The sequence below is a fragment of the Melopsittacus undulatus genome, chromosome 18, assembly GCF_012275295.1.
Source record: "Melopsittacus undulatus isolate bMelUnd1 chromosome 18, bMelUnd1.mat.Z, whole genome shotgun sequence".
Classification (NCBI taxonomy): Eukaryota; Metazoa; Chordata; class Aves; order Psittaciformes; family Psittaculidae; genus Melopsittacus; species Melopsittacus undulatus.
The window spans coordinates 2,331,938-2,354,075 of NC_047544.1; the positions used below are offsets into that span (position 1 = coordinate 2,331,938).

Genomic DNA, 22,138 nt, shown 5'->3' on the forward strand with positions numbered 1-22,138 from the left:
CTAATGTCGGAGATAGGGGGGGGGGGGGGGGCCCTAACCCTAATGTCGGAAAGGGGGGACAATAACCCTAATGGCGGAAAGTGGGTACCCTAACCCTAATGTCGGGAGGGGGGCACCCCAGCCATAATGTCAGACTGAGGGCACCCTAACCCTAAGGGCGGGAAGAGGGCACGGGCCTAGCCCTAATGTCGGAGATGGGGGGGGGGGGGGGGCCCAAACCCTAATGTCGGAAAGGGGGGACAATAACCCAAAGGGCGGAAAGTGGGTACCCTAACCCTAATGTCGGGAGGGGGGCACCCCAGCCATAATGTCAGACTGAGGGCACCCTAACCCTAAGGGCGGGAAGAGGGCACGGGCCTAGCCCTAATGTCGGAGATGGGGGGGGGGGGGGGGGCCCAAACCCTAATTTCGGAAAGGGGGGACAATAACCCTAATGGCGGAAAGTGGGTACCCAAACCCTAATGTCGGGAGGGGGGCACCCCAGCCATAATGTCAGACTGAGGGCACCCTAAACCTAAGGGCGGGAAGAGGGCACGGGCCTAGCCCTAATGTCGGAGATGGGGGGGGGGGGGGGGGGCCCTAACCCTAATGTCGGAAAGGGGGGACAATAACCCTACTGGCGGAAAGTGGGTACCCTATCCCTAATGTCGGGAGGGGGGCACCCCAGCCATAATGTCAGACTGAGGGCACCCTAACCCTAAGGGCGGGAAGAGGGCACGGGCCTAGCCCTAATGTCGGAGATGGGGGGGGGGGGGGGGGGCCCTAACCCTAATGTCGGAAAGGGGGGACAATAACCCTAATGGCGGAAAGTGGGTACCCTAACCCTAATGTCGGGAGGGGGGCACCCCAGCCATAATGTCAGACTGAGGGCACCCTAACCCTAAGGGCGGGAAGAGGGCACGGGCCTAGCCCTAATGTCGGAGATAGGGGGGGGGGGGGGGGGGCCCTAACCCTAATGTCGGAAAGGGGGGACAATAACCCTAATGGCGGAAAGTGGGTACCCTAACCCTAATGTCGGGAGGGGGGCACCCCAGCCATAATGTCAGACTGAGGGCACCCTAACCCTAAGGGCGGGAAGAGGGCACGGGCCTAGCCCTAATGTCGGAGATAGGGGGGGGGGGGGGGCCCTAACCCTAATGTCGGAAAGGGGGGACAATAACCCTAATGGCGGAAAGTGGGTACCCTAACCCTAATGTCGGGAGGGGGGCACCCCAGCCATAATGTCAGACTGAGGGCACCCTAACCCTAAGGGCGGGAAGAGGGCACGGGCCTAGCCCTAATGTCGGAGATGGGGGGGGGGGGGGGGCCCAAACCCAAATGTCGGAAAGGGGGGACAATAACCCAAATGGCGGAAAGTGGGTACCCAAACCCTAAGGTCGGGAGGGGGGCACCCCAGCCATAATGTCAGACTGAGGGCACCCTAACCCTAAGGGCGGGAAGAGGGCACCCCTAGCCCTAATGTCGGAGATAGGGGGGGGGGGGGGGGCCCAAACCCTAATGTCGGAAAGGGGGGACAATAACCCTAATGTCGGGAAGAGGGCACCCCTAACCCTAATGTCGGGAGGGGGGCACCCCAGCCATAATGTCAGACTGAGGGCACCCTAACCCTAAGGGCGGGAAGAGGGCACGGGCCTAGCCCTAATGTCGGAGATAGGGGGGGGTCACAGATAGTGAAGGTGTCACAGGTCCCAGGGAACAGCCAGCACTTCTCCAAGCCTGGTGCCTGCCTTTGGGAGACCAACATCGCCACCTCGTGCTGGATGGTGCCCCTGGTGATGGCCAGAGCCCGGCTCTGCTTTCCACAAGGAGCACACCACTGGTGGAGGAAAAGGAGTGGGGAGGCCCAGCACAGGCACTGGGGTCTGATGGGTTCAGCCCCTCGATCCAGGAGGACTCACGTTCATCTCAGTCCCGAGCACTTGGTGATGCTCTCCCACCAACTCCAGTGCCAAACCCCAGCCTAAACTCATGAAGGCTCTCCCAAAGCACATAAGGGATGGGCAGACTTCTTCCTTAGCACTGTCTTTATTTGTACAGGTTAACACAAGGCATGGAGGACATCCAAACACTGCGACACAAGGCCTGTTTGCCTGAGCCCACACGCCAGATCTAATTCACATTGCTACACAGACCAAAAACAAATGGGAGACAAGACAAGGAACACACAGAGCTTCAGTCTCCTGGGAGGGAAGAACAGGACTGGCTTGGCAAATGCATCTGCCACATGGGAGAATGAAGCCTTAAAGGCTTCCTGGAGCCCACAGGGATAGAGTAACCTGTAACGTGGGGCTGAGTCCCTCTGGAGGCATCTTGGAGCGAGCAGGCTGGGAAGGATGCTGTACTTTAGACCTACCTAGGTGGCAAGATTGCAGGTTGAGGGCCTAGGCATTACCACTAGGAATAGCTCAGATGTTTGGGGACCCTCTTAACTGAGGAGGAGGCCCAGGGGCCAGTTGCATGTAACCCATTAGCTGCCAAGCATCTGCACCGCGAGGAAAGCCCTATCGCAGCCACTCAGTGGGCAATGGGATCGGGTGAGCATCACACACACAATGCTCTTCATCGCACACAACCCCTCTTCACGCACTCCTCTTCAGCCTCAGGGCATTGTCCAGGGCGACCAACTGGCGCAAGAAACCCCGGTTGGGGATGATACCACGGTGGTCCTTGACCGTCTTTATGGCTTCTACAAGGGGCATGTGGTGGCGGATCATGAGGTAGGCGAGGACCAAGGTGGCCGACCTGCTCACCCCGACAGCACAGTGCACAAGGATCCTTCCTGGGGGTGAAACACAGGGGCTGTGTCGCAGCAGAGCCAATATCCCCATTAAAAACCTACTGAGGACCCAACTGTTTGTCAGCTCCAGACCTCTGGATGTGCTGCCTTCTAGGGCTAGATGTGGGGCCCCAGTTATAGTATGGCTGTGATGCACTGAGGTCCCCCTCTTAGCAGAGGGTATCAGTGTATCTGCCAAAACAGGCTGAGCCACAGCTCAGGACACAGGTTGGGGCTGTGACCTGGGGTATCAGTGCTCACAGCTACCTTGTTTTCTCTTTGGAGGAGGTGATCCAGTGCAGGAGACACCAACCCAGACTAGAAACACCATTATTTTCTATTGCTTAGCAATAGGACATCATCCTAGCTTCCCACCTTCCTCCCATCCCTGCTCCCCACTTCTCTCCCAGCAATCTTTACCACCGACCTTCATTCAGCGCTTGGTGGATGAAGTCAGCAGCAGGATAAAAGTAGGGGCTCATGTCGAAGGAAGGTGAGTCATGGGCCTCGATGCCCAGGTAGCGGATGCCCGTGCCCTCATAGTACTCAGCACCCCCCCTCCACTTGCTGTGCGAGGCATTGAGGATGTGGGTGATGCGCAGGTGAGCCAGCTCGCGCCGGTTGGCTGCTATATCTCTGCAGAGAAGAAGAAACAGTGTGAAGAAGCACAGGTTTAGACCAGTAAACAGTTTCCAAGGACAATATAGGGGCTGTCCAGGACCATACTTACATCTGGATGCGAAGGTAAACATGCCAGGCTCTTGTATTTTAAGTCAATCTCAGTGTCTGACTCCACAGCACCCACCTACCCCACCAGAGCAGTGCTCTGAATTCACACAGCCATGCTTATACCCTTCCTCCTCCTTTGTCCCAATGTACCACGCTCATCGCATCCTCCTTCCCTCCCATTTCCCATCTCCCCCTCCCAGATTTCCCTATTCACAATAACCCTGAACACCCACAGTTCTTGTCCCCCTTCTGATACATACTGATCGCCCAGGTAGAGTCCCGGCCAGACCTCATCAGCATGGTTACAGGCTGTCTTTCCCGTGTACAACAACCTTTCCAGCTCGAAGACACTGAGGATGGGGTGGTTGTTGCGCTCCTCCCGTGTGCTCCGGCTCGGTGACCTGGTGCCGTTCCTGGAGAACCTCGACAGGAAAGCCATTGGAGCTGCCGAGACCCACAAGGCATACCTGTGGGATCGTGAAGGCCGCAGAGTGGCCTGGAGGTTGCTTCTGCTGCTGCTGCCACCCACGGTCCTGGCATGGAAGCAGTGGAGATGCCATTAAAACAGCTGGGGACCTCTCACTCCATCCCTTCCGTACAATCACTGGCCCAAAGCAGCCAGTTCTCACCTTCCTGATGAGAGGTCTGCATCAAGTCAGCTTCCCAGTGTGAGACAGAGCATCACCTACACTCGCTTCCAAGAATCAATACTGCTGGGGAGAAGCTAATGATGCCAGGGCTGGTGAGAGCAGCCACAGAGGCAGCCAGATTGCTGAGTCTCCACAGGCTCCAGTTTTGCTCCAGCCCCAGGAATTTGGGTTGAGGCCACATTGGCAAGAGATGTTCTACACAAGACCACCTTCCTTCTGAGCTGGCTCTGGGGCTTTGCCTGCCAGCAGGACAATGCCAGCTCGAGAGCTGATGCTGCCAACCTGTGATCAGAATCAATGAAAGGAGGCCAGGCCTGGGCAAGCCACCAGGACTGGGGAGGAAAAACCCCCAAACAGGTGGAGGATTCCATATGGCAGCACTCAGAGTCTGGCCAGGACCCAGACACCTACAGAGCAGGCACAAAAGCCTGTGGGGAGGGAAAGGCAGGATTAACCCCTCCAAGTACAGCAATCCTTGCACTGCATTTGAACACCTAGGCCTGGTTTGGGGTGGGAAGAGTTAATTCCAGGGGATGAGAACGCCTGTTTTAGAGAGCAGATCCTCAAGGATGCAGCTCTGCTCTCAGACCTTTAGCTCATGCTGATACATGTCACACATCTGCAAGAACCCCCCCTGGACAGCCTTATGGAGCAGGAAACAGCCCCTGCAGCCAGATGCTTCTCAGAGCTGCCTTTTGTTGCTTGTTTGCTGCTGCCCCGCTGACAGAATCACACACACATGAGAATCCAGTTCCCTGTCCCCAAAATCACTGCATCGCACTCGGGAAGGTGTCCACAGAGCATCCACCAGAGCCCCCAGCAGCAGCTCTGCACTGGTCCCTTGTCTCTGGGACTCAGGGTAGGGAAAGCTGTGACCTTGGGCTGCATCAGAGCATGTCTGTCTGCTCTGACATGTTGCCTAAGGCGCCGGCCAGCAGCCAAGGGTGCAGAAGGAAGGAGCCTCCAGCCATTCCTTGGCACCGTGCAGGGGAGGAAAACATTGCAAGGGCATGGGGGACCTCAGAGGGATTGCAGGGAGCCTCATGGGTGTCTGCTTCCATACCCCCTGATCCAGGGTGGCAGCCCCAATCCTGCCTGGCACCCTGGGGTGCTGCACAGAGAGGTCAGCCCTGCCTGCACTGCCCATAGCACTGAGCTCCCCCAGCTCTCAGCCTGACACATCTCCCCTGCCCTGGTGAATACTGGATTCCTTCATGATGGGAATTGAGACTTGGCAAACCCCATATGGAAAAGGCATTCCAGCCTGGCTGTGTGCTGGGGCCCTTAAACCTTGTGTGACCTTGGCTGCAGCACAAGCCACATGCCACCAGCCCCAGGGCAGCATTAAGAAACAAACAGCAGAAGGGTCTGTAAAAAGCAACTGACTCATAAGGCTGTAACTACCCCAAACAACAGACCCTCCCATTGCTACAGCTGGAAAACCAGCAATCCACACCTATCCCGGGATGTGGCTCTAGAACCCTCAGGCCCAAAGCTGGCTTCCAGCATCCCACCCCTAACACAGCACCTTGCCAGCCCCCCCCCAAGTGCTGCGGGGAACAGAAGCTGCCCCACATCCAACACCTCCAAACAGACCCCAAAACGCTCCTGGCACCCAAAACTCCATCAGGTACCGGTTGTTCCCCCCCTCTTCAGGCAGCCGAGCATGGGGCTTGCTCCCCGCTCCCCACAGCGTGCTCATGGCTGGCTCCGGAGCCCCTCTGCCCATCGAGCCACGCTGGGAGGGACGGGAAGCAGAGCCAGAGCCTGCCTGGATGCTCGGAGGAGGCAGCGCTGGAGGAGGCAGCCCCGCACAGGGACAGACAGACAGGCAGGAGGGAGGAGGCGCCCACCCCATTGCTCTACCTTGGCGAGGGCTGTGGCTTCCCGGCTCGGAGCGAGTGCCGTAGTCACATCCAGTCGGCCATGTCTTCCTGCTGCTGCCGCCGCCGCTGGAGAAAGGCTGATGTATGAACATCTATTTTAAGCCATGACATGTCCAGAGGCAGGTTTGTTTAGCTCATGCTGTGCATGGATGGGTGAGGGAGGGATGCGGGAGAAGGACAAGGAGTGCGCACACACACACACATACACACACACACACATACACACACATACAAGTGCCCACGGCCGTGCAGACAAAACCAACGGCAACAATAACATGGCAAAATCCTCCTGCCAGCTTTTCTCTCACTCCTCCTCCAGCAAAACTGGAGTTGCTCTGGGAGGGAGAGAAGACAAAGCCATGAAACTGGTGCTGGTGCCATTCCCACCCATACCTCAAACCTGCAGCCGTGCCCAGAGGATGCTGCTTCACTTACAGTTGACCTCATCCCCCCCTCCTATCTTCTAGGGTCTCTATGGCTTGGTGACAGCTTCATTTGCTAAGAGACTAAGCCTTAAAGGGAGGGGGTGTGGGGTGTGTATGTGCTGAGCTGACAAACTATTTACAAATCAGTGTCAAATTCAGGGAATACTTATTTTTTAATGGGGAAAAAACACAGAGAAAACAGGAAAATTGCAGCTTTTTGTTTTGACATTTTCTAAATGACACCATTCGTTTCCCAAGTGCTGCAGTGGTTTTCAGTTGAGCATTTTCCAGGCAGAATATGCTCCTTTTTCCCCTTTGAGTGTAAAAGTTTGATTCAGATCAGCAAGCAGGAGTGTGGTGGGAAACAACCAACCTAGGGAAGAATCAAAGCATGCTGTTCCTGGCCAAACTCATCCTAAGAGGTTTTATGGCATTCCCTCCCCTACTCCTAAGGGATGAAATGGTTTTCAGCTGAGCTTGTGTTGATCCCAGGATACAGAAGCTCCAAGGATGAAGTCAGCATCACCAGATCCACCTGCACCACAGTGTGTACATGCAACATGGTTTAGCTGGGCTTTTTCAACACCCATCATGGACAGCACAGGTTGCATGTGTGCAGCCTCATCACCTTTCAGTGTATCACAGGCCTGGTTCCCCCCCATCATGTACAGCTAAATGGCTGTCAGGAGCTGAACTGGAGGTTAACAGCATGTATAGGTTCAAACAGGCTTTGAACACACCTGGATTGCAGATCTCTCAGCTTTCCCCATGGGTTCTGGATACAGCTTCAGCCTGGGAAGTGGATAACACCCCAGAAGATGGAGAATATGCTCTGGGATATGCCCTGCTCTTTGCTGCTTTGCCCAGGCAGTAACTGCTGGCTGCTGCAGGAGTTGGGTACCAGGGATGATGGCCTTTGCCTGCTCCAATTCCATTGCACCTGCAGAAATATTCATTCACTGTTAGCAAGTCTCAGAAGAGACCCATAAAGCTGCACATCCAGGGGTCCCTGCCAGATACCACCACCTGATCCTCAGGGAACAGAGGCTCCTGCTCTGTCAGCCCCATCAGGATTGGAATCTTAAGGTCCTTTCCAACCCAAACCATTCTATGATTCCATAACTGAGCAGCAGTTGCTGATCCCACCCTTTGGCTCCTGTGCACCACATGAGAAGCAGCACCCAGAAACCTGATTTGTCCCCTTCCTCCATGGTTTGCTCCAGTTCCTCCATGCCCAGACAGCCAGGGCTGCACAAGTGACAGAGAGGGACAAAGCAGGTCCTGGGTGAGGGCTGGCTTTGCTGGCCTCACGGAGCTAACAGCATCACTGCTGTGGGATGCTGCCAGCTTGGGAAAAGCCTGTCCCTATATCCTGAAAAGGGGTTTGGTTCCACTTACCTGCAGGGAAGTTGAGCTTTTCACTTGTGCTCCCTCCGTAAGCCAGGGGTTGAGTGACCAAAAGGAAACGTGCACTCTCACACCTGTAATGTGGACAAGCAGAGGCCCTCTCCCTTCCCTGCACCATGGAATTACATTCCCAGTAGGCTATAAAATGTGCTTCTAAACAGAAGTGCCTGCAACCCCCATCACAAAAGGTTACATCTGAATTTAAAACACCTACATGAGAAGAAATTAGGTGGATAAATGTTTTGGCAGAGCATTGCCTGCAGGGAACTTACTGGTCATTTAAACAGAGGATTAGTAGTTGTTCTGTTTTTATTCCAATAATAATACTTGAATTGCTTGGCAAAGGAGCCAGAAGTCCCCAACAAAGGCAGTGACTTCTTGGGTAATGGAATCTCAAATGCTTTGAAATGCCTGGGCAGCTGCATCAATGAGAAGTGTCAGTATCCATCCTTTTGTAAGGGTTCCTTAGACACAAACCAGACCTGTTTGCCTCACCTCCTCTCCTTGTTTTCCATAAACATCAGTGCTGTAGGAGAGACTTGAGTTGCTCCTTGCCCCCCAGTAGGGTTTATCAGCTGGGTACATTGCTTCTGAAGCTCTTCTCCTTAAAGACAAGAGGTCACTCAGAGCACTGGAATGGGTCTGCAGGCTCAGCAGGGGCACAAACACCATTGGGGCTTTGTAGTGACTTTGCCATATGTGCTGCTCAGTTTCTCCACCTCCTCTCAGCCACCCCCAGGTCAGAGTCCTGTCTCTCATCTCTTTTTGCCCTCAAGGGCCCTGAGAAGCAGAAACCACTCTGAGAACCAATCAGCCAAGCACAAGGAGAGAACTGAAAACACAGACCCCAGATTCTCTCTCCTCTTAGCAGTGATTCTCTCCCAGCTGTTCCTTGTGGAAGCATCCAGCTGCAGGACAGGACACAGAGGTGCCCTGCATCCTCACTTCTGGCTTCCCCAGTGTCAGGTACCCACAGAGAGCCCCTATAAGACTGGATAGCTTAAGGCCAACACTGCGGAGATTCCCTGTATCCCCTGACAGACAGACTTGCCTGATTGCTGCTGCACCAGGGGGTGGGATGCTGGCACAGGCAGCTCTGACATCCCTATGGCTCAGCTATTGTGGGGAACTGCTGTGCACAGCAGGCCTGCGGCACTGAGGATGCAGCAGATGTTTTCAGCTCAATTAGGGACGAAATCAGCTCCCAGCAGAATAAGCCGGGCACCCGCCGCTTCCAGCGCTCCCGTTCTTCCTAGGCTGAGCTTGGGAGCAGGGAGGAATCAGGGCTGGGGTCTGCAAAATGAGCTAAGATTAAGGGCTGCTGGGGAAAGTTCACCCATCCAACCACTGGAGGCTGCTCTGGTTATACATAAATCACTGCCTTGTCAGGCAGGGAAAACTCAGCACAAGGAAATAAAGGGCAGGGGTTGGAGAGTTTCAGAGCTGCTATTTCCTGCCTTTCTACTCCCCCTGCATGCAAATTCAGCACGGTCTTCACGGCTCTGTTTTAAAGATCAGAGCTCAATCACTTCACGCATTAAATGCTGCGCGTCCAAACGCCACCTGGAAGGTACAGGAGCCAAACTTCATTATCCTCAGTCACAAACAGAAAGAATATGTGTGTTTCTTCCTCCATGTGCTATTTGACAGACCCATGCAGAGAAGGGAGGCAGATGGAGGGAGTGCAGAGGGCACAGACAGCTGTAGTGTAACCAGGTAAAATTAAACCTACTTTAAGCTCACAGGATAAGAAGGGAAAATAAGAGTTGAAAAGAGGAGTGCAGGCTCCACAGCAGCCACACACTGGATAGGGTTTGACCCAATGTGATTTACCTGACACTGAAACTGCCCAGGAAGGGTTGTGTGCTCAGCTAAATCCTCACTCACATCATGGCACAGGCTCTTCTCTAACTGCAGCAAGGATGAAGCATGGTAGAGGTGAGGGCCATTGCAGGCTGCCTCGGAATGTAACACAGAAGATGGATCAGAGGTCACCCGGGCAGTCAATGCAGGGTAGGACCAACTCTCTGTCAAAGTAATGGGCTAATAAAGAGCAATCTTCACTCTCTATTTGCCTACATCGAGGTGATGGATCAGGTTGGGCAGAGAAGTGATTCAGATCAGCCCTGAGGAGGAGGACTTGGGAATGTTGTGTGTTGAGAAACTGAACATGAGCTGCTTCAGTGTGCAAAGGTGTCCTGGGCTGCATCAAAAGGGATGTAAGCAGCAGGTTGAAGGAGGTGATCCTGCCCCTGTACCCTGCTCTTGTGTCACTCCAAGCGAGGAGTGACCGGTAGGTGGGTGCCAGTGTTGCGATGCCAGCTGTGCACTGAAGAGGCTCAGCACCAGTATCCCCTCCTGGCTCTTCGGCTCTGGGCACAGGGGCCAATTGTTCTTGCCCCTCTCTGCTGCCGGGTGGCCGAGGTCGGGCACTTCATTAGCTGTTCAATGGCCTCTCCTGCCACATTTGTGTCAGGGGCATTTGGGCCTGAACCTCACTGGGAAAACACAATCCTATGGTGCCTTCAGCTACTTCAAGCCTTGTGGCATCCAGCTGCTGCTTCAGCCACCTGCCATTCATTAACAAGTGGGGCTCACAGAGTCAGCTCTGGGGAAATGGATGCAGCAACAAAGCTGCAAAGACAATGTGCAGCCATGCCCCAAGAGACAATTGACCTAAAGGCTGAGCCCAAGCCTCATCTACACTTTAGCTTAGGAAAGTCACAAAAGCTCCAACTCAACATCAACCTGCTCCTTCCCCTGCCCAAACAGACCACTTCTTGAAGAACCTCTCTCCCACACCCACCTTACAGCTCTGTCTGACCCCTCCCCAAGCCCAGACTTGTACCTGAGCTTTCAGAGGGGCAGAGGTCCAAAGCCATCCTACAGCCAAACCTCTTCTCACCTCACTGGGATGTTCCTTCAGTACCCACATTCCTCTTCTTCATCTGCAAAAGAACACAGCAATGGTACATAGCTTATCAGTACCTTGACCAAAGGTGACCTTTGCCACAACTCCTCCTCCTGAGAACAGCCAGAGTTCCACTGAAGCTCATCACCACCACCAAATGTAACAGATAAGAAACCAACAGAAACTTCACACAAAGATACTTATTGTCTGCACGAGTAAGTCTTGACATGCCCTGAAGCTCTTCATTCAGACAATACCATTTCAAAGAACTAAACCAAAACCAAGAAACAACAGCAGAAAGAAACCATAAAGCTCTAAGGCCACAAACCCCAAACAACAGGACAACCCTTACCCCGATGAAAGCCAGGAGCTCTGCAGTGAATGGGCTTCATATACCCCGGAATAATTCCCTATGCTTCCGAATGCAGTGAGGATGTCAAAATGCAGGCTCACCTTGGCCACTTGTGCAGAGGAGTGTGAGAAGAGAAGGCTCTGGCCACGTTTACACCTCGCTTTGCTGCTCCAGACCATGCTGGCACAAATTCTGCCCTTGACTGGGCTGATAGAGCTACTCTTTTAAATGGAGACAGAACTGACACACCTCAAGGCAAATTCAGCTGTGCATGCAGATGCAAATGCTTCCTCCTAGATGATTAATGCACATTTCTAAGGACTTTATTCTCTGCTGATAATGCTGCCGTGAGCTGATATATATCAGCTGGAGATGTGGCTCTGTAGGAGAGTGAAGGTAAGCAATTCAAACACATAAAGGGTTGATTTCATTCTGCTGATAAGGGTCTACATTCTTGTCTCATCCAGAGTTATTGTGCCACCCACATATTCCTATGCCTAGGTTTTGGCCAAGTGCGTATGTCAGGGACTATATGAACCACAGACTGATGCACTTGGGAAATGAAATTAGATCATAAACCTGCCCAGAGATTGCTGACTCCTTCCCTTGACCTCGTCGTGCATTGGGAAAGAAGTTATTGCTCAAGTTTTACATGTGAACGTGCCCCTTTGTCTGAAGAAGTATCCTGGCTTCTGCAGATGTGCAGGGTAACATCAGAAGAAACCAACAGGGCCACATCAAACCATTCCATGATTCTGTCTTGGATTTCCATCTTGGATGAGTGTTGCAACCAGCAGGACATTTTCCATTGGCTTCACTGGTTTCCCGTAAGATCTGCTGTATTTAAGGGATTTTAAGCATCTAACATTGATTTCAGTGGCTACCAGGCACCTAAACGAATCCTAAACTTCTAGGCTTTAGTGATTTTTACACTGGCACAGCCCATTAACTTTCAGTAGGGCTATTCCTGTTGCACATCACAGTGGGTATGCTAAGGAGAGCCATTACAGTTTACCTGCAAGGCCTGGAACAGCTCATCCTGTGGGCTAAGACACCGGTGGGGGTGATGCCAACATCCCTGTTCTTTGTCCTGTTCCCTGCTGTTGCCACCAGCACTGCTCCTGCACAGCCCTTGTGCTCCCATGTTTACTGCATGGCTCTTGTCTGATTCTGATGCCTACCCTGGAAAAGGAGTTGTTCATTAATAGAACTTAATCATTTTACAGGAGATACATAAGCAAATTCCCTCCCCTTCGTCTTTGGGGTTTCAGAGCTCGGTTTATCCTTCCAAGGTAACCAAGTGATGTCTGCTTAAAACCATAGGGATGCATGGCAGCTGTAAGAGGAGCCAGCACCATGTCAGCTCCTGTGTTAACAGAACTAAGTGCACTTCACAGCTCACCTTTCCCTGGCACATTATGGAGCCTGTCATTTGTTTCGGAATGCTGGAGCTGTGAACACTCTGGGATGCTCTGAAAGGAAGAACTTGGGCTGCTGACAAGAGTTGCTCGAAAACCAAGGAGAACAGCACCCAATGAACGCAGTTGATATTTAATGGCTGAAGGATGAGGGTGAACAATAACATGGAGTTTACAGAATAACTGCTCCGATGCACACTTGTCAGCTCCAGAGGATGAGCTCTCATAAACTGTCACAACTGATGGAGTGATTTAAAACTGCAGTACAAAAGGAACTTAAAGAGCTGTGAATAATTACTGCCGTGGGTGGCTGCAGGCTGTGCAAGCAGTGACTTGCAGAGGAGACAAGCTCTGTATGCCACTAGCACCGTAGCCATCAGCAAGGTTTCCTGTTCTCCCATCCGGAAGAGGGGCTGCAGACAGTGACAGTCCTGTGAAGCACACACAGAAATCATGGTCCTTTCATTCACTTGCACACTGAGCCAGTGCGTTTGTGCCTGTGTATAAATCTGGCATCAATTTGGCACAGATGTGGTGATGGGTAAAAATGAGATGTTGGAGGCCTTTGTGTGCTTCCTGGCCCTACACTCAAAGCATTACATGAGGGTCTGAGAGGTAAACCACCAACTGCGATGGCTAAGACAGCAGTGAGGGATGCACATCACATACTATTTAGGGACGTAATGTCAAGTAGTAACCTTGTCTCCTAGAGATGATTAATGCAAGAATTGCAACTACTTTACAAGGGCAGGTAGGGGTAGCACAAAGGGGAATGGCTTTAAGCTGAAAGAGGGGAGATTTACATTAGATATAAGGAAGAAGCTCTTCCCTGTGAGGGTGCTGAGGCACAGGGTGCCCAGAGAAGCTGTAGCTGCCCCATCCCTGACAGTGTTCAAGGCCAGGTTGGACACAGAGGCTTGGAGCAGCTGCTCCAGTAGAAGGAGCACAGAATTACAGGCTTTGTTGGGTGTTCTGCTCTGGTCATCAGCTGCCCATCACCGATCACAGGGTGTGCGAAGTTCCTTGTTACATGTCACTGCCTCCTGTCTCTCTGAAGGCTGCTGATGACTCTGACGTGACACACAGAGGCCATAACAAACCCAACACCCTCACCACCCATCAGCTATTTGGTCTAAAAAGCCTTTTGCTTGCTTTGGAGAAACCCACAAAACCACAGCAGAAGAAACACCAATGTCATTGTAATGTAAAGCACTCAGGGCTCTGTCCAGCCTGTAATAAACTTGGGTAGAAGTGCAGTGGCTGTGGAAAATGGGTCTAGTGAAGACTGCTGGGGTAGGGGGAAATCTTCAAGTTGCAGGAGAAAATACAGTGTGAGATTCGAGGCTGCAGGAGCAGAGAGATCAGCTCCCCTGAAGCCAGGGGTTGGATGTTGGGATTCACCCCTCACTGAGTACCCAGGCTCAGAGCAAGTCAATGCAGGGGAAAACCTGACCTGTGAATTAAGGATAAAACAGCAAACCAAAGCACACTCCTTTTAATGGCTGCTGTGATTCATCCATCCTTCAAGCACTAAAAAGGTCTCCAGGTCTAGAAGAGCTCACATAAAAGTTGTTCTGCTCCCCCAAGCATCTGCTTCTTGTCCTGCCTTCCTCGGCTTGCTCTAAACGACTATCTCCCCCACTTTGTTAATGACGTGATTACAGCATCCATTGACAATGAGAACATTAAAACTCCACGCTGCCTTTCAGACAACACTTTATTACTTTGCAAAAGAGCCTGAATGCAATTTAGCAAAGCACTGCTCTGAACAACCGGAATTGTTCTCTTCCACAGGCTTCCTCCTCCATTCCCACTGTTTCCCCAGAGACAGCAGTGTTTGCAGAGGCTTAATAAAGCAGGAAAGAGAGCAGGTGTGAAAGGAAACATCAATTACCATTACGCCTGACAAGCCTGGACGATCCCACCCATGGAGCAGGAGCAATGGCAGTCGATTCTGTAGTTCTTGCTATGCAGATAGTTAAGTGCTTTTCTTGTAAGGGTGAAGCTGGTTAGGACTTGGGATGGAGGGAAGGCAGGGAATGCTCTTAGCAGCATCTGTGCTGCAGTTGTGCCTGAGTTCAGACTTCCACATCCAACACCTCTTCTGGAGATTTTGCATCCTCAACACATGGGAGCACTAACGGGTCTGTGCAACTGGAGATGAGGAGTTAATGGTCAGATGCTCATAGGTGCAGTGGAGCAGGCTTCTTACAACACTGAATGCTAAAACCTTGGGAAGAGTTGAACACCTCAACAGCTTCTCATTATGGACCAAGTTCTTTTGGTTATGGACCTGGATCCAATGCCATGATTCACCCCAGCAGGACAGAAGTGGCCCTGGGTTCTTTGGTGATCTGGCCACAACACAAAAGCTGAGTGTTATTCAAGGTCTGGCCTCAAAGGAGTTGTCCAGAGCCTCCTCTTATCATCCTCTTCTTCTGACTTGGACCTTTGCTCACAGCAGCTTTCACAGACCCTCCAATAGCTGATGGGAGCTATTTATTTCCACTCCTTTGGTGCTTCAATTCTAAGTATAGCAATAATTCAATATATCTCATTGAGGGGGGATGAAAGATTACCCTCATTTTTCGATGTTTTATTTCTCTCTCTCCCCTTTCTTATTGAGCTCTGAACATTAATAACCAGCCCTCATTAATTCGGTTAATTGTTCAAATCCTCATATTCTTCATGCCCAAGCACTATCAAGCCAAAGAGGAGGCTAATGAAAGCTGATGGTTAGAGTTATTGAAAATCAATTTTGTTATTGAGTAACCCTGGGGGTGCCAATAGTCTCATCCCACATCTTCCTCATAGAGCAATCCTAAGCTTTGTGGGTTTGCATGACGCAGGAAGACCTTTTCCATGTTTTTGGCAAGCCTTCAGTTTTAAGCCAGGTAAGTCATGATGCTGGACCTCCTTTCAGAGCATGGGAAGGGGAAAAGAGCTTTGTGGTCCAGCAGGCTGTGGTGCATTGCTGTCCATCCTCCCTGTGTGTGCTTTCACTGTGGTCAGCACCAGCATGGGAGGGAACACAGCTCCCCCAGTGCTGCCAAGCAGGAGGGCTGGATTAGCACATTGGCTCTGGCACAGGCAGAGGAGCAGCCTCGACTCCTGCCTTTCATGTGAGGAGATTAGTGATAATGGAAAATGCAGAACATTAAACAGTGGAGTGATTACAGTGCGGAGGAGGACTGGCAAATACATTTGTCCCTGTGCAGGGGTGTGAAAAAGGGGCCACGGAGCTGAGCTGACTTCGGGCTTAAGAAGCAAGAGATGTGTTATAGATTTTACAACAATTCATTTCTGTCTTGGATTTGCTCTAACTCCACTCCTTCACTGTCCTTTTGGAAGTGTTTTTAACCCAGGGATGCATTTGCAAACCCATTGGTCACCTATCCTAACCACTTAGCCTTTCTATTTCCTTTACTTGAGGGGTCCAAGTGTTCCCTGCCTTAACCTCCACATTAAAACACGGTCCTAAGTGCGAGAAAGGAGAGGAAAACTAGTAAAGAACAGATATTCCCTTTGGAGGGCATGGGACAGAGCAGGGGACAGCTGTTTTAGGAGTGAGGGATTAAAACTGGGATCTGAAGAGCTGGCCAAGACCCCAGGTCTCCAGCTGGGTATCTGCATGGGTTCTGCAGAGGTTCACTGTCTGTGTGAGCTCATGCTTCTTATTATCATTGTGTCTGAGACGAGGCACCATGGCAACCAAGGCACTTTGATTCCATTCCCTCATCTTAAGGATGATGCTCCTTCAGTTCCTGAGCCCCTTCTCTGCTGAAAGGGTGACAGTCACTTTACCAAAGGTAGGGAAACATCCTTTTGCCAGCACCTTCCTTCCCCTAACACACAGCTGAGAACAGACCTGCAAAAACCCCCTCATGCAGGGGGGGATCCATCAGCTTTCAGCCCCACTTTATGGGACAAAAGGTTCTGCGGGTATGAGCATTCAGCCCTGCTCTTGCCAGCGCATATTTGATGCCTCCCATGTCAAATTTCACCTCTTGGAGTGACTCTCAAGGGGAATTCTATTGTGCATGCTGGCCAGGTTCCTGCAGCATCCACTTTCAAATCTCCTTTGCAAACAGATAATTAAAACATAATGGTGTGTACATTACAGATGGAGCTGGGAGGAAAATAATAATAGCAATAATAGTCATAATAAACATGACTTTGCTACTCAGGAGAGTTTGTCAAATGGCTCTTGGAGAGGCTTGTCTCACTTTAATGAGTTTAAAGAAGAGGATTTACACAGAGTAAACTTACTCAGTCGTTCACATGTGACTAGTGAGGTGAAGAAGCAACCAGGAACGTGCAACCGGAGCAGCCAGCCCTGAGTCTGCAACAGCACAAAGGAAAAACAAAGGGTATTAAAATCCCATCACTTTTATGGCAGCAGATATGGGGAATGGAAGAGCAGCTCGGCAGAGTCCAGAAGCTATTCTAAATTAATGGCTTGGCTTTTCCAGTCCTTTCAAACAAGCTCATTTCATGCAAGATAAATTACAGGACCCTGCCATGCTCACTCCCTGAAGAAAGCTGTATATAACTCACAATGTGTGTGTAAGGGAGTGGACAGTTGGGTTTCCTGACAGATACCCTGTGGCACAAGGACCTGCTCTGGAGGCTGCAGGGTTTGATTCACCCAACACCAGCTTCAGAAAGAAGCAGCTGTCTAAGTAAAAAGAGGGAAAGGACCAAAACCAGACTCCAAAACCAGCTAAGACAGCCCCAGGAGAAGTAAATCTGCTTAAATCTCTTCTTAAAATGGGGTGGCTGCCCCAGGCTTTATTTTATGGGACCAAACAAGAAGCTTCATCTGGTAGCAGAGTCCGCAGGCTTGTGGGCTGGTCTGTTCCTAATCCCATTGCTAAAGGAACAGAGATAGCCCTAACCTAACAAAGATGAGAAATCCAGCAGCTGTAACCCTGTGATTCCTTTTATCCCCATTTTATAGAGGTGTTAAAACTGGCTCAATCAAACTAAACAGCCCATTATTAGAGCTAAGAGCTTGACTCCCTGCTTTTCTTCAGGAAGGCTTGAGAGGTAACAGCAAATATCCAGTGGACTTTGCCTCTAAGCATGCTCCTGTTCCCCTTCTGTCACCACCAGCTCTACCACTCTTGTGCTATGCTTTTGTCACCCATTTGGGCCACTTCATTACGTTCTCTTTTCTTTTGGAAGCAGCTGACATATAATTATTGTCATGATTAACAGTCTTGTGCAGCTAATTGTAATTATACCTTATAATCACAGTTGTGATCCTCAATTACTCATCTTTACTTGGTCAGAATGGTTTTCTTTATCTGAGGCTCTGGAAGTTGGCTTGGCTGATACACACATGCCCACAAACAAGCCCAACCTTCCAAACTGCTCGGGTTTTCTCCAGAGGGATTAATTTGAGGCCATAATGATGAATAAAGGCCAGATCATTGGTTGGTGTAAATCAAGGCAGCTTCACTTGTGTCAACACAGCAATGGTGATTTACAGCAGTTGAGATGTCGGGCATCTCACTAAGAAGCTGGTGTCACCTAAGAAGATATATCTCCTTGGAGCCACTTTGTGATAGAGTTTCCATGCATTGAGCAATGTGTGTTTTTTCTTTTCCTATCTCCATCCTCTTATGTATTTTGGAGAACCAAGAAAAATCAACCCATCCTGCATCCTCGCTATGTTGTACATTATGCAGCGCTTTGAAAGGCGTTTCATTCTGCACCTTGAAAACACACAGGGGACTGATTCTCCTCTTGCTCATGCCAATTTTTATGTGGTGTAGCTGTCAATTTGAATCGAGCAGCTCCTGGTTTACACCCTCATGACTGTAAACAGCATCAGGCATCGGCTGAATGCATCAGTTTTGCAGGGAGGATACTAGAATAAATTCTAATCCAAGCCATGTACTTTCAGAACAATAAGGTTTTCAGCTCAAAACCTGGCCAGGGCTTTGCCAGGTTTAAACCAGGGCTCTATGCTTAAACCCAAGAGAGGTGACAACAGATCCATTAATTGTAGGGGGTGGCCAGGAGCTTTGATTTGAGACTTCATGGACCTGAGCTACACAGGGTGCTGTGGAAACACAAAATGGCCTCATGTGAAAGCCTGATGGGAAACCATCAGTGCCTTTTCCTTGCTCCATCCTTCCCTATCTGGGTAAGTGCTGTAATGCAGTGCCCTGGACTGCAGGTTTGGCTTTCCTAGGCCACGTGCTGCTTGAAAACTCATTCCCCATTCCCAACGAATTGGATGAATGAGGTGAACTCCCAGCCTGGAGATTACTGCTGCATTAATAAAGCTACTGTGAAGGAGTTGTCTCAGCTGCCTGAGCCAACCAGGATTATTAAACCAAGCCCCTGATTTAATTAGAGCGCTTAAAATGGGCTAAGCCCAAAACTGCAGCTCTCAGCTAGAGCAGGGGCTTTGCACAGGCAGGGTCTCTGCAAAGGTCAGCTCTTCCCACAGCATAGCCACAGTGATTGAATCAAATGCTAAGGTGGAACTGGAGGGCTCTGCTCAGAGAGAGCAGGAGGGAGAGTGTTGTCCCCAGCTCTGAGCACTGCCTGAGGCCAGCCCTCAGCACCAGAACTGCCAGCCCTGTTCCAATGCAGAGCAATGCAGGGTGGCTCCAACCTTCTCCAAGTCCTTCCTCCCTGGGACACACTGACAGGCTGACACGTTAGCAGAAGCTCATGTGAAATCACTGCACCAGGTTTCCCTGCATCAGCAGAAGTTTGTGACACCCTGAAACAGCAACAGAGCTTCTCCCCAGGGCCAATTCAATTAGATGCCCCCATCCCAACTAGCACAAAACGGACCTGAAGTAAATGCCTCATGACTGGCTAAGCATTACACACTATTTATGCTTTAACTCTTGGGCTGGATTTGAGCTGTGACTGCAGGAGAAAGGCAGCGCTGCCCCTGACTGGGGCTGTGAGCTGATAGGAGCTTTTTTCCTTTTGAAGAAAATCAATTTTCAGACTTCAAAGGCTCCAAACCTCAACTGCTTTTCCCTGCCCCAAGACTGCTGCATGTTTTTCCTCAACTGACTAAAGCTATCAGCATGACTGGGATCTGAAAACCACCATGAATGTTACTCCTGCCCTTCCTGCCAGCCTAGCCAGTGCTGGGTACCACAGCTGCATCCTCCATAGCATCCTGGCTCTGAGATCCGAGCATAAACTCCCTTTAATAATGGCAAAAGCATGGGAAAAGAAAGTGAAGGCAAATTAAGCTTCACAAAAGAAAAGCTAAATGATTCTATTGTTATCTGAGTGATTTCCCATCAAAGGTGGAGAATTATTTTAACTGATAGCTCCAGATTAACAGTAAGATAAATAGAGAGATTAGGAAATCTTCAGCCTCAGCTAATTGTTCTATTTTGCAGTTTTAATTAAGTGCAGGCCCCTGAACTGAATTGTTCCAGATAGAGCCTGTGCCTGCACATACCACATCACCCTAGGCTCCCTGGATATGAGTTTACCTCCTCAGAACCAGCTTCTGACCTTAGGAGCTGGACAGAATACTGGGGTAGGTTTGTCATTACACTGAGAGCTAGCATGCAAATGATGGCTTTAAAGGAGAGTCTACAGGGTCAGCTCCAGGCAGATGGGAGCCAGCTCCAGTCCAAAAGAGGTGGGCCAGGTTTAGAGCAATGCTGAGCCCAGGATAATCTGCCCAGCCTCCCAGGGGTGTTCATCAGCCACTGCTGGCACTGCACTAATACCTCTATACAGCTTCCACTCCAAGCCTGGCTCACACCCAGCTGGCAAAGCACACCTACAGCTGCAGACATAACCTGACAGCTCTGCACCACACAGAGCTGCTGCTGTTTCCCTACAGAGCTTTAGGTCTCACCAATTGTGCTCTTTTCCTATGCTTGCAGCACTCTAACAACAGGTATCTCCCCCTAAGGAGCCAGGCTTCACCAGGCTCCTACGTTCGGGAGTGTGATGCTATCCTACAGTTAAAGCAGGTTAATACAGCACAGCCTGCTGTGGGCTCACACAGCTCTGCACACTGGTGTAACATGGCCTGTTAGTGCTCTCAGTAGCAGCAAAGTCCTGCTTTGTCATGCTCCAGGCTGAAAGCATAGGGCTGGACCGGGATGCTGCAATGCATCCCTGGGGCTGGAGGTCTTCCAGGCTGTGCTTGTTGGAGCAGGGTCCTGTCCTGGGCTGGGCAGCCTCACCTTCACCCTCTGCCATCCCAACAGCTTGTGTCTTTGACAGCTGTATTATAATGACCATCTCCACAGCCCAGCAAGCTCATTTCACAGGCTGACTCTAATAACTACACACAAAATAGCCTGGTCATTGAGGCCAAGGGTTCCCTTTACTCCTGAAACATTACGTGCAAGAGGAAATGGTACATTTAATTAAGCATCATGTTATGCTAGGCATGGAGGATTAAGCAGCAGGGCAGTTTCAGGAGCCTTGACACGTTGGTGCCAGGAACAGTACTGGTGGCTGTTTGACTTAGATGGGATTCTGGCTCCCTGAACATGATTCATTTATAGTTTACTTCAAGGCATTTCCTCTGGTCTCTCTAATATTGCTTGTTATGAGGGTTTTTCCCACTTTGCCACTGACTTCATACATGACATCCTTAAAACTTGCAGTCATGCCCTTCCCTGTGTCCCCACCTCCACCTGTATCATGGGGAAAACAGGAAATGCTCTGAGTTCTAGGTAGAAAATATCTATCTCCTTTGTTTTCTGACCTTTCAGCTGCTGCTATCACAAAAAGGAAGCCCAATTGTCCTGCTGGCACAGGGTGGGAATACACAACTCCAAGTACTTTGATCCAAGAAGAAGATGCATTCTAATGCAGGACCCACTGTAATGGATCAGGCCACTGGCTCTAACCTCCACTCTGAATGGTTTAAAGAGAAGCCCCAGCCAATGTGTATATGTGCTGGGATACAATTGCCTTCCCACCTCTGTGCACAGGGTTGTCAGCACAAAAGTCCTCATTCACAAAGGGATGATCATTAAACAGCTCCTCCTCACTCCGAGCTCTGCTCCTAACCCAAGTCTTACAGCTCTGAATTGCTCACCAGAGGAATTTGCCTCATGACTATGAGAGGAGTGCTTTGGACCATGGAGACATGCTTTGAACCCAGATGTTTTAGAGGGTAAGGTGATGGAAATATCCCCCTGTGTAGCAGTACTTCCTTGTACTCATTCAGCTTCTAAGGTCGATGGTCAGGCAGAGGACAGAACTGCAGTTAAGAAGGAATGAAATACAAGAACTTCACAGGCAAAGCTCTAGAGAATAAGAGGGAGCAGGGAATGGGAGCTGAGACATATAGTTATAGCTGACATAATGAAGAAAGAAGTGCAACTTGGACCTGACAGCGAGGGAACAAATAGGAAGAGTTCCCATAACAGAGAAGAATTGCAGATTTGGTTACTGCAGTCATATTTGCCCATTTACTACCACAGAAGGTACAAGCCTCTGCCTTTGCCTGTAAATGAAGATGGACAGGGATGTGTGCTGGCAGGCAGGCTAGCACAGAGGGCACTCCTGCACACTAATGTGCTCCAGGAGCCTGGAGCTTGTGCTTAATCAGAGGAAAACACACC

The 22,138-nt window shown here is 50.6% G+C and overlaps 1 protein-coding gene across 1 annotated transcript; it reads right to left on the reverse strand.

The window, feature by feature from the left end:
- Positions 1 to 2,006: 2,006 nt before the first annotated feature.
- On the reverse strand, positions 2,007 to 10,252 carry DUSP26 (dual specificity phosphatase 26). The gene is given in 8 exon segments (XM_034070492.1): positions 2,007 to 2,779; positions 3,204 to 3,412; positions 3,766 to 4,038; positions 6,022 to 6,046; positions 6,049 to 6,133; positions 7,207 to 7,406; positions 7,865 to 8,292; positions 8,369 to 10,252. Coding segments are annotated over 7 exon segments (1,119 nt in total). The 5' UTR covers positions 7,992 to 8,292; positions 8,369 to 10,252; the 3' UTR covers positions 2,007 to 2,579.
- Positions 10,253 to 22,138: the final 11,886 nt, after the last annotated feature.